General features: G+C 42.5%; 1 protein-coding gene across 8 annotated transcripts in view; it reads right to left on the reverse strand.

The window, feature by feature from the left end:
* CTCF (CCCTC-binding factor) overlaps positions 1–12,641 on the reverse strand; it is a 31,872-nt gene that overhangs the window by 10,947 nt on the left and 8,284 nt on the right. For 2 of the 8 annotated variants that reach the window (XM_064670796.1, XM_064670795.1), the window contains exon 2: positions 517–1,306. In XM_064670796.1, the coding sequence (XP_064526866.1) occupies positions 517–1,297 (781 nt within the window). In that variant the 5' untranslated portion in view covers positions 1,298–1,306. Of the gene's footprint in view, positions 1–516; positions 1,310–9,519; positions 9,640–12,493; positions 12,624–12,641 lie in introns of those variants that run through there. The other 6 variants (XM_064670789.1, XM_064670790.1, XM_064670794.1 and 3 more) reach the window with 6 other exon arrangements.

Genomic DNA, 12,641 nt, shown 5'->3' on the forward strand with positions numbered 1-12,641 from the left:
GCCAGCACTCAGTGTTCCTTCTCCACTCTAAAAAGGGTTCCTCAACTTACAGTTTTAACAAAAAAAACCCAACCAAACAAAAAAACCCCCAAAAAACAACAACAACAAAAAAAATCAAACATATCTATTACTGTATTTTGCATCATCTACCTTACCCAGCAATTGGTTAGAAAAAGCCCCACAGAACTAATTATAGCATTGGTTCCTGGTGTAAACCACATGAACACAAACTGTTACATGTGTATTACAGCAAAGAGAACAATCTTTTCAATCATAGCTATATGGGAATATTAATGCCACAGCATTATACTTGAGGAAAATGAGTTCCCTCAGCCTAAATGGAAGAGACGGGAGGTTTCCCAAGAAACACTGGAGTCGAGCTCTATTATATAAAGAGCAAGAACCACTGGGCATGTCTGCTTTCCTCCCAACTTGCCTCTATTCAGTCATATCACATTGCAAGGTCCCACCAGAACAAATGCATTTTCAAAATCCACTTGCAGACGGGGGGCTTACCTTTCTTTTTAATTTTTGTTGGTTTAGGTGGCTTCATATTGCCCACCACCTTTTCTGCATTAACCTCGGACAACAAACCCTCCTGCTGCTCCTCTTCAAAGTCATACACAGACACATCCACATCTTTGCCTTCCTCAGTGTAGCGAAGCTTACTCTTTTTGTTTTTCTTTGTTTTTTTGGCTGGTGGCTGATAGTCTGGATCTTTTTGCCAATTGGGATCTTCCTGTGGCTGAAGATCACCTTGTTCCAGTGTCTCCACCTCACCATTTGCACCCACTTTCACTACTTGGAAGCCTTCTGGTAAAGGGAGGGTGTGACAGATCATGGGCTCCCCCTCTTGCAGGCCTGCTTTGGAAACCTCATTTTCATAAGCTCCCTGCAGTTCTTCCACAGACGTGGTGGCAACAGGTACAGTCACTGGTACAGGTACTTGGACCAGCTGAAGCTCACCAAGGTTTATAGGCTGCTCTTCCATATTAACAACCTGAAGTGTTATGATCTGTGTGTCATCCACTGTAGCCTCAGTTTCTTGAGGCACTGCACCTTCCATTACTTCAGTCTTCATTTGAAGAAGAGTTGGATCCAGCTGATCCATCATCACCATCTGCACCCCACTGCTGACGTCCTGCACTACTTCACCTCCATCTGCTTGGTTTGGCGGTAGATGACAAGCATCATCCTCTTGCCCGCCTTCACGGCGTCTTTGATAGGTTTTCCTCTCTTTTCCCTTAATGAAAGTTTCTGATTCCTCCACAATAGCTTCGACTGCCTCACCTTCCATTTCACCTTCCTGCTGTAAAAACAAGAGAATGAATGCCACACACCATCTGATGTACTTAACAACTGCACAAACCCCACAGAAGAATAAGTCGCCCAACTGGAAACACCCAATTTAACAGCAGCCACGAATCAGAAAACAGGAGCTGAGAGCTGTAGGTCTCCATGAGCCCATCATCACTGCAAACCAAGGCAATCACAGAATGCTGCCTGCAGGGAGACAACTGTACCAGCTTCTTGGAAAGGAAAGAAAGGAAGAGAGATAAAGCGATAAGCACGTTCCCATTTCTCAAAGACCACAAATCCCACCAGCAAGATGAACAGCATTATTATTCCTCATTGAGGAATAATAATCACTTGTTTAATCACTTCACACAGCTCAGCAGGACCAGAGGCAGTCTTTGGCTATAAATTTTAAAGGTACAAAAATACTGTACTGTTCAAAAGCAAAAAGCCAACCTTAAAGAAAGTATTTCCTACTCCCACCTCTGGCACTGCCAGGCCCTGAGCAGAGCAGAGGACGATGCACTGTGCCCTCCCTCTTCAGCTGAATGAGCCACAGCAGGAGACAGGCTCAGGTAAAACCTTATTTCAACATAAATGATGTGGAGTCAGAACTGGTGGATTCTGATGATGCCTGGGTTAAATCCACCTATACAGTCATAAACAAACAACAATACTGAAGCTCAGCATTTTGGTGGGCCTTAACTTTAACTCTGAAAATAGCTGCACACAAGCATAACACTGAGATTTTCTTCCTCCTCAGACCATCCAGTGTTCTTCTCTGCAGTCAGGGAACAATATGAAATTCCTGTATTTTCATTCTGCAGGAAGGTTCCTTCAAGAGTAGTAAGAGCCAGAAAAAATTATCATTTTGCAGCTGTCTTCTTCCCCAAATGAAAAGAGTAAGATCACAGTAAAGAAGTATTTCCCAAGTCTACCTCTGTTTCAGGTGATTTATTTTGTAGAAATGAAAGCAGGTTCCCCAACCATGCCAAACATATTCCCTGCATCAGGATATCATTTCTTATATCCCTTGCATAAGTGTTAAAAAGGTACCAAGATCAACTGTACTGCTGAAGTAAGTAATAAAAGAGCCAGTTTCCTTAATAAGCCTGTGATTAAGTCCTGATGCCAGTTCCAGATTTGATGAGACTTCTGTATTTTCCCATTAGATTGACTGGCCTCTCAGACCAGCTAACTGAATTTAATTACCATAAATATTAAATCTCCCTTGTTACCCCAACACTTTAAAAATCACCAAACTATTTTCAAATATCTACATTTAATCTTGCATACTGAATTTTGAAATACAAAAGCTTACAGACATAAATACGAAACACAGCTGTCAGTCTGCTTTAAGAATTACAAGACATGTAATTGCTATTATTTTTAGAGAGTTCTTGCTTTTAGTCTACTGTCTTTCCTAGCATCCTCCACCTCCGCTGCGAGAACAATAAAGCTCATATTGTTCCTCAGCCTGCTCGGACTGGGGACATCTATTAATGTGCTGTCTTGATATTCGTTATGTCGTGGGCAGCCACAGTCTCCAGAGGGCACCAGATACCCAGGAATACCGACATATGGCTTCGTGAGCACTCCCTGCAGGGATCCGGCCTCGCCTTTCCTTTACCACCCATCAGCTTCTCAAGTTGGAGCAAATCCATATGGAGAAACAGCTGAAGTACATGAGATGATGTAAGTACTTAACACTAGACAGCAGGCAATCAGAACAGAGCTGGTCTTTGGCCTACAGCAACTGTGAAACTGTTTTACAATTACCTTAAGCATTTGCAGAGAGAGACAGAAGAGAAGCCTTTTGAGGTGACCAAAAATCTCTGAACAAGAAAAGGAAGGACATAGTTAAACAAAATAAATGGTCACGGTGGGTAACAACGAAATATTTAAGATGAAGGGACAAAATGGCAAATGCCCATCTGCAAAGCTAATGCAATTTTGGTGCCTTGCAGAGGAATAGAGGAGAGATCTGCAACCTTGACACAAGCACAGGCAGCTCTGAGAAGAGGTGAGGCTCTCATAAGGACCTTCACATTCACTGCTAATATCAGAGTTGGTAACAAGGCTGCTAAGTCACCCAAAAGCAAGCCAGAATTGGCCAGTGTCCTCTATGATCCTACAGAAGCATGATTTCCCGTGGAGTTGTAGGAAGGCATCATTTCAGACTTGTACAGCAGAAAATCCTAAGTCCACCGAGAAACAGGTCACTCACTCGCACACCTGAACACTTCGACACATGGCTCATGCTGTCAGGAAAAGTCTGCCAGCCTAGGAATGCAGAGGTACAGGGAGGACAAGGAAAAGCGGGCAGGCACAACTCGTGTTAAAGATGCTCACAGTGAGGTGTGTACGGGTGTGAAATGAACGGATGGATTCTCATAACCGTCCAGTAAAGAAACTCAGACCCCGCTATCCCTCCCTCTCCCATCTCTCACCCCCGTTCCCTGCACTCATCGGGGCGGGGGTTGCACAGTGGGGCACGGCTGCCCCGCCGTGGCGAGACACGGCACTGCACCGGCACCGGGCCTGCCACCTCCGCTGCCACCTCCCTGTCCCTCCGTCACTGCATCCCGACCCTGCCACCTCCCTGCCCCTGCCCTCCACTGCATCCTGACCCTGCCACCTCCCTGCCCCTGCCCTCCACTGCATCCCGACCCTGCCACCTCCCTGTGCCTGCCCTCCACTGCATCCTGACCCTGCCACCTCCCTGTGCCTGCCCTCCACTGCATCCCGACCCTGGCACCTCCCTGCCCCTGCCTTCTACTGCATCCCGACCCTGGCACCTCCCTGTGCCTGCCCTCCACTGCATCCCGACCCTGCCACCTCCCTGTGCCTGCCCTCCACTGCATCCTGACCCTGCCAGCTCTGCTGTCACCTCCCCATGCCTGCCCTCCACTGTATTCTGACCCTGCCACCTCCCTGTGCCTGCCCTCCACTGCATCCTGACCTCCTCACCTCCACTGTTCCAGTCTATCACTGCCTCCTGACCCAGATCCCCTGGACTCCAACACTCAGCACACATATGAGCAGGTTCCTCTCAGTGAAAAGTAAAGGCATCTGAAAATGCCTAGTTTGAAATCAAACTCTTGCCACAGGGAAAATGTTACTATAACCTTTAGAATATTGTAACAACATAACAACATACAAAAATACACAAATATACAGGAGGAGTCTCATTTGATGTCTTGGCCAGCTCAAAAATCTTGCCACACTGCCAAGATTTCTTCTGAAGAAAGCATGGATTTACAAATTTCCAGTTTCTCCAACCAGGGGGCACCCAGGGTGGACCCTAACTTAAGAGGGGAAAATGTACTGACTCTTTCCTATTAAATAAGCTTTCTGGAAAGACTCCATCTCAGCTTTGCACTGCCTGTCCATGTCACTTCTCAATTACTCTGTCTTGAACTATTTGCTACTTTTACTTACCTTTTTTTTTTTTTAAACCTAATCTGCCTTTTTCACAAAGTAAGTTTTACAGGCAAGTTTTATATTTATTGGAGGATGTGTCATTTGCTAGAGCTAAGACCACTACAGCAGAAGACTAGGAATAAAAACTGCTGAGTTTTGTATACACTTAACCCAACTTTTTATTTCTGGCTTTTGTCACCAGCTCTCTTCCTACCAGTTACTGCTACCTTACATCAACAGCTCAGTTCCAGAATGACTGAATCGAAAAAGGAAAACAAAGCACCAGGTTAACAGGTGATGCAGTAAATCAAGACTGAAAAAAAAAAGTGAAAAAGAAGAGCTTCCACAATAAGGAGAGCAACCAAAGAACATCTGAAATGAACACAATTCCCACGTAACAGCTCAAGCCAGTCTTTACAAACACACTCACTCAACGGGCTCTATCGAGAGACACCACACCACTGAACAGCTCAGGGCACTGTCACAATCCAATTAACCAGGTAAAAAGCTGTGACGTCCCAACAACAGACCTAAGCTTCTTCAGAGAACCCATGGGCAGCTGATCTGAAACAAGCAGAAAGCAGAAGGGCTGTGCATTTGACACAACCGACACTTCGTTCCAACGAAAGGGAATCAAAAGGTTGCTTGAGGTAAAATAATTTAGTGCCAACTGTCCTATAACTGCAGCACAGGAGTCCCAGCCCAGCTACACTCACAGCAAAGAATTTCTTCTTAATATACAATCTAACCCTGCCCTGTGCCAGCAGGAAGTCGTTCTCCCTTGTCCTGCCACTCCATGCCCTTGTCCAAAGTCCCTCTCCAGCTCTCTTGGAGCTCCTTTAGGTACTGGAAGGTACTGTAAGAGCATTAAAAACAACTTCTGTAGGTGTCAATGCAGAGAGTACAAACCCAGAGACAGGGATGGTTAGTGCCACTGCCTGTTTATCTAGCTGTGTTGTTTATAATAAAGCTACTACCAAAGAGGCTCTGCCTCTCACCCAATGTTAGAATTAACAAATCCTGAACTGCATCAAGTTTCATGTACCAAATAACAGAAACATAAATATTTTTGCCAAACAAGGCACAGTGTCAATAAAAACTGTTGGGACACTACAGCAATTGAAAAGTAGATTTAGTGCTGTAATATATTCTTCACTTGAGGGAAAAAAACCAACAAATGTCAACAGAAACAATGAAGTCAAATGCTGTCAATAATTTTTTGGCATTCATAAAACATTGAAAAAATATCTTTGCATTATTGCAAACAAAAAACCCTACTACCTTTCAACGTATTCAGACCTTGAATTCTAGTCAATCCACACACAGTACCACTTAAAAACTGACATGGCTTTGACACTTATGGATTAGGTACTTATTACAAATGTTATGGGAGTGGAAATAAAGCCTTAAGTTAAAACATGGGAGATTTATTTTGCTCCTGCATACCCTGTGAACCTTTGAAAGCTGAATAGAGGAATAAGCAAAAACTTCAACTCTGAGTCTGCGGTTGTGCAGCGTGTCTGCCATTTAAAGCAAGATTCAAAAAAAATAAAATATATTCAACAGGGTTTACAGACAATGGACATTTTTTTCCTTTTTTTTTCCCCTGCTTGCAGTTCACACGTGTCTGTGTAAGTATTTAAGGGCATTAGCAGATGCAGCATAACCACAGGAGTGCTTGGCCATTCTCCTTCCCATCATGAAACAGCCGTATCTTTTCCCTGAAAAGGCTCCCAGCCAAGCACAGCCAAAGATAAGGCAGTTTAACAAGTAGGCCATTTCCTCCAGCAGAGCTTCCCTGATAACACATGAACACGGCACAAATGTAACTTATTCTAAAGCAGACATGATATACATAAAACACAAAGGATTAAGTATTGCCTTTCCTAGAGATGCTCTTTCTTACTATTCACCACAACTGCTCCTGATCTCCTCAGCATATCAGTGGTACCCCTAGACAGGCAACAAATCCAGAATACAGAGTAGGTGTATGTGCAACTGCTTCTCACAGCTCCCCTCTGGGTTTAAAAGGACACCAATTCTTGTTCTCCACACAGTGTGGCACTAGAAGCAAAAAATCCTGACACAGTTTGGAAAGAGGCAGGAAGATGCTTGAAGAGCTCTGTGCAGGGCCAGGCACCCCAGGCAGAGTTTGGTAGCTTGGTCTCAGCACCCCACAAACAGCTGTAAAGCTTTTGAACTCGAGGTGTTTCTAGGAGTAGTTCAGCAGTTCTACACTCAAGACAAGAGGCAGTTGGATCCAAACAGACCAACTGTGCATATCACACACAAAGCATCAAAGATTTACTACCAACAGGGGAAACCAAAAAGCTGGGATGAGTTTCTTCTAAGTAACTTGCTCACACTAAAAACTTAAAGCTTTCATTTGCCTACTGCATTTGATTTCATATCCACTAGTTATGACTGCCACGCCCAGCTCCAGCTGTTTTCTCATTTCCTCCTTGCCACTTACAACACTGGCACTGAAAACAAACAAAAAAAGTCAAATGTACTGCTTCAAACATTTATTACAGTTTTAAATTAAAAAGGGCAGTCTCATTAATCTACTATTAAGCAATTACTCTGAAAAATATTTCAGCATCTCGGAGGGAGTAAGGAAAAGGACAAGCAAGAAACCCAGGAGAAGAGTGAACTTCACCACCAGTTAATAAATGCCTGTGCTTTTTCTGTGTAAGAAAAGGGGCCTGTCAAGGGAAAGAAGCCCCAAGAAATACATAAAACAGCTACACAAATGACAGCTGCAATTGCAAATGCAGAGTTGCAGAGGAAAGGTTTCCTTAAGTACTGACCCTGCAAAGGGAGAAGACAGCCAGCTTTGGAAGTGCAGGTGGAGATTACCTAACCAAAGTGTCTGTGCTGGCAGGTTGGTCTCTCTAAATAGGGCAATGAGAACAGCACATTCTTCCACAGAGAGATTCAAAGCTTTTAAGTGGATCCCTACAAAAAACAGTAAATAGTCTTGTTCTTAGGCCTTGTTCATTCTTCCTTAATTTCTCTTTCCGTTCCTATGTAATATTCTTTTAAATTTTAGCTTTCATTTTTCACTCTTTCTTGCAATAACTGCTAGGCCTTCAGTCATTCTGAGAATCCTTTACTGAAAGCTGGGAAATGTGAATGAAATATTTTTATATCAATCTTTAAAAAAAAAAAGTTTCCCTTTTTAATATATTAAGGAAGGTATCACGTTTTGCTAACACCGTGACAGCTCTTTTCAGAAGGACAAACATGCAATTTAATCAGGTGTAAAATACAGAAAGATTTACACTTTAAAAGTAGCAGTCACAGAGGAATTCCCTTTTAGCTGATGTTAGATCATAAAAGTAATCACTCCTTCCCTTCTACAGCTCTTCATAACATAAAAGTGATAAAGGAGCTCATGAAAGACCACCAGAATACTTGAAGGTATTAAATTGAGAACAGAAAATTACTTCAGGTTAGAAGAGCCTGTAAAATCCCTTGCCACAAAAAGTCTAATACTGTAGGTAGATACTGGAAAATATTATTAGTTTTGTCAACAAGTATTTGTGGCCACTTCTGCCATCACACACTAAGTTAGGCTTTCATTTAGGCTATTAGCAAACTGCTCACAGCAAAACAGTTGCTTCTTCAAAATCAGTGAGAGCAGAGCAGGATTCTTTGGCCATCTGATACAGCCTTGCATGATATCAAAGTGGCAACACCAGCCACTCCCACACCTGAAAAAAGACCAGTGCAACAAGTTTCATGGCATTCTGGAGACTTCATAATAAGTATTTGGATTTTGTTTTCCTCTAAGGCTTCGTCTGGATTAACAAGTATCCAAGACTAAACTTTTGGGGGACAGCTATTTCTTTTATCTTTGCACAAGTATCCATTAAGTAGTGATACTCTGCCTGGACAAGTGAATTCAGGCTTCAAATTGGAGGAGCAGGAAGTGCTTATCCCTGGAATGGTAACGTGGGTCCTATGCTATGAACAACAGAGTGACTATTAGTCACCTCACAAATCACACCCTGATGCACACAAGGAAACCTGAAGTCAGTGCTAGTTAATTTAATGTCAGGCTGTCAAACACAGAGGGGTGCAGTTTACTGCTGTTGCAGCAGGGACAGGAAATTCCAGGAGTTTTGAAAGCACCTGTGGCAGAAGGGTGGTGGACAAGACAAACTCCCAGAGACTAAATTAAAACATCCTTGCTTTTGAGTCACAGATCACAGAAGAGTTAATCTGAATTCATAAGCGCTGGATGAGACAAATAGAATCAAACCCAGGTGAACCCTTTAAAGTGATCCTCATGCTGAAATTCTAAGTAGTTTCATTTATCTTATACACACAGGTATATTCATATATACTCATATTCCAAATATTCTCATACACTCAGCCCTAAAAGTGCCATTACAATCAACTTTCAAAGCAGATGAAGGAAAAAAAAAACAAACAATACCCCACAAAGGCTCTCAACCTTGGAGGAACCTTTGTAGTAGGAAGGAGCAAGGCCTCATTTTCAGATACACTGTCAGAGAAGCCATCCCTGCCTTTAAACTGCCCATTCATTCCCTCCCATCACCCAACTATTCCTCATGTCAGCACAAGCACTTTTAAGACTGCAGCCACTGGTCAGGAAACTAATCCAGGCCAGAACTCACCCAGCCAAAAAGATACTTATTTCCATCCAGACCAGGTCTCTGCTGCGCCCAAACACTCAGGCCAGCCAAAAGAGAAGCATGACAAGAGGGTTTCTTCCAGCACACTGTTAAGCTTTACGTTCAGGAAACTACTGCCTCAGCATGGAACACATACCACACTTAAAAACCCCTTAATTTACATTTATGTTCTTGTTGCTTCTGCACTTCTGCCTGGACTGATTTGTTCTCTTCATGCTGGCTATTCTTCATGCAGCTCTTGAGGTCAGAACACCCTCTGGAACAGAACAGATGAGTCGTACCAGTGAAACTACATAAAAGAGAAAGGGAAGAAGGGAAGGGGGGGTAGTAAAAGGACTGTTTGAATGTTTAATGCTTGTTTAACAGCAAATGTGTAGCCCCACACCTCTAATAGCAGCAGCATTGATAACTGCTTGAGGACCCCTTCACTTACCAAAAAAAAAAAAAAAAAAGCCATAAATAAAACCAAAAGAGCATCTTAGTCAGCTTTATTACTTTTCACCAGCATGATTGAACTCATTTTACAAGCTCCTCTCTATACCTGTTCTCAAACTCTGAATTCAGCATTTACAGTTCTTACAACCTAAAGCTCTGGATGCCTCACATCAGATTAAGAGGGTAATATGACATTTTAGAGCTGACTGTGCCTACTTCAGATGGCCTTTTTCTCCTGTGCTGTGGAATAGCAAATCACACACCAAAGGAGCTTTTATTGTTAAAGAGGTGTAAATTAGAGCAAATATAACTCCTTACATACTGTCAATGCAGCAAGAAACCCTATCAATAGACAAAATCAGCTTTAACAATTCTAACCTTGCTACCCTGAGGAAGAGCAGCCTCTGCTCACTGAAGCGAACTTCGTTACCAATTAAGAGCTTCAAATTTTCACATTCACAGAACTACAATATTTATAAGACAGCACATTATTTCTCATCCTGTAATCCTCAGTATGCACACATGCTAAAATCCCTGGAATGATAAGAGAGTCCACAAGAGTAATTGTTAAGTGGGGCACATCTTCTTGCTGCACTCAGTGACGTGATCGAAGCAGTGCTGGATTTCATACCACTCCTATACCCTTTGAATTTAAGTACTTCCCTCCCCAGGTTCTTCTGTCATTTATTTAGTACAGGGCACTCAAGTCTGGGTCCTGGCTGAATTTTTTACTTGGCAAGTCTATTTTTAATTGTTTATCAGCTTCAAAGAGCACGACTGATAAGAGGTTTGTTGGACCTGTGGGTGCTCAGTGATAGCAAGCTTTTAAAAAACATTTGAAATAGATCTATTTTTATTTAACACTTACACTGTAAAAATCACAAATGCTACACACAACCCCTGACCAGGAATACACAGGGTGTGCTCCACTGCCAAGGGCATATTAAGACTGCTGATGCAAGCTGCATCCTTGCCAGGTTCTGTGCTGTGCAACCCTGGAGAAGACTACCATTTCCTCAAATTTACAAACCTGTCAATTAACACAGAAAAACCTTAAGGGTGAAGGACCTCTTAATTCAGAAGACATTTGATACAAAATGAACACCTCCCGTGTGGAATTCTATCATCTCAGAAGTTTTGTCACACACCAGCATAACAGAGCACAGTGAATTGAATGGAAGCATCTTTTAATCTACTGCTATTCTTTTACCCTAACTTTGGTTTTTTTCTGAAATTTTGAATCAAGAAACAGTTTCTTCTATTTTTCAAGCCTAGTGTTCTGCTTGACTTAACAGTGGAGAGATCTGTTTTGAATAAGATTGTACCCAAACTCTTAGTAGGGGGAAAGAGAAATAAACCAATAATTGCAGATCTTTCTTTCCTACACTAAACACAAATTCAGAACAGTTCACAGAGATGCTGTGGGAATGAAAATATTTACTAAATATAACCCTAAACAACCTCATCTAACATCAATGCTGCCCCTGCACTGAGCCAGGGGTTGAACAAGGGTACCACAAGAACTCCCTTCCAACCCAAATTATTTTACCATTCTCTGGCACTATATAAAATGAAGGATACACTTAAACTTCAAACAACACAGTGAGGCTTTTTTCTATCTATGTACTTCTAACTATGATGCTCTTAGGACTGAGATTTACTGGTCTCAGCATTCACTTCCACACAAGTTCTAGAGGCCCTGAACACCTCTGCAAGCTCTCAAACACCAGTCAGTTTTTGGCAAATGTGCAGAAGTACAGTAACTCCTAGCAATCTACCACTGACCTGCACTTTCAGAGTGGTGGATACCCAAAGCCACCCAGTATTTAAGAGTACAGCATTAGAAGAGCACAGGCAGAGTGTTTAGGAGACAGAACCACATGTGCTATGAAGTACAGAGACTCACATCAGACAAGGCTCCTACAGGAACTTCAGATAGAAAAGGGGGAAGCAGCAGTGACAAGGGACCTCCCTACTTGTTTTTAATTTGCAGTAGGAAACCCAGGACCACAATGAGTATATCTAAACTGAGAAAAAAAGAAAAATCTGTCCTTGAAGAAGTAAGGGCTACTATGTACTTTATTTCTCCAGAATCTTAACAAGAAGTTGTATCTTGAGTGCCAGAAGGTGGCTGAAAAGTCTCCCTGAATGCCAGCACAGAACAGCCTATTTGAAGAGGAAGCTCTGGGACATAACACTTCATACTGACCAACAAGTGCACTGGATCAAGCTCTTCTAACCAAGAAGAGCCAGACTGATAACATAGCAGGACAAACATTAAGTGCTATCTCCCTTTTTTGAATCTGATGGAGCTGGAGAAAACATCCCTAAGGATTTTTTTGCACAAGCCACTCAAAGCAAATGTCTCCAAAAACATTACAGATGTCATGTCAGGCAAGTAAGACATCTAAATATTTGATAGTCTGTTCCATCATACCGTCATGGAAGCTGACAAATTCTTCTTCATGTAGGTCAAAACACTGGTAGAACAGGGAGAGGATGCAGCTGCTTCAACAGGACAGAACACTACAGGAGCAAAGCATAAAATACTCTGGGCTTATATAATGCTCCAAGTAGCTCAGAGTAGGCAGGAGTGAACAGCAGCCATCCTCAGCAGGAAGGAGAGGAGAGCATTAATATGGAAGGTAGGCAAGGATCAAGTAATCAATGAGTACCTTTTGAGTATTCAGTATTGCCACAGGAAGCGATAAATCTCTCTTCAAAGATCAGAAGTGGCAGTAAGTGATATACTCAGCAGGAATGCTGGATAACACTAACTTCTTCCATCCTCCAAAAAGAAAAGAAAAGAAGAAAGGTTTTAAT

The sequence above is a fragment of the Pseudopipra pipra genome, chromosome 14 (assembly GCF_036250125.1).
Source record: "Pseudopipra pipra isolate bDixPip1 chromosome 14, bDixPip1.hap1, whole genome shotgun sequence".
Taxonomy (NCBI): domain Eukaryota; kingdom Metazoa; phylum Chordata; class Aves; order Passeriformes; family Pipridae; genus Pseudopipra; species Pseudopipra pipra.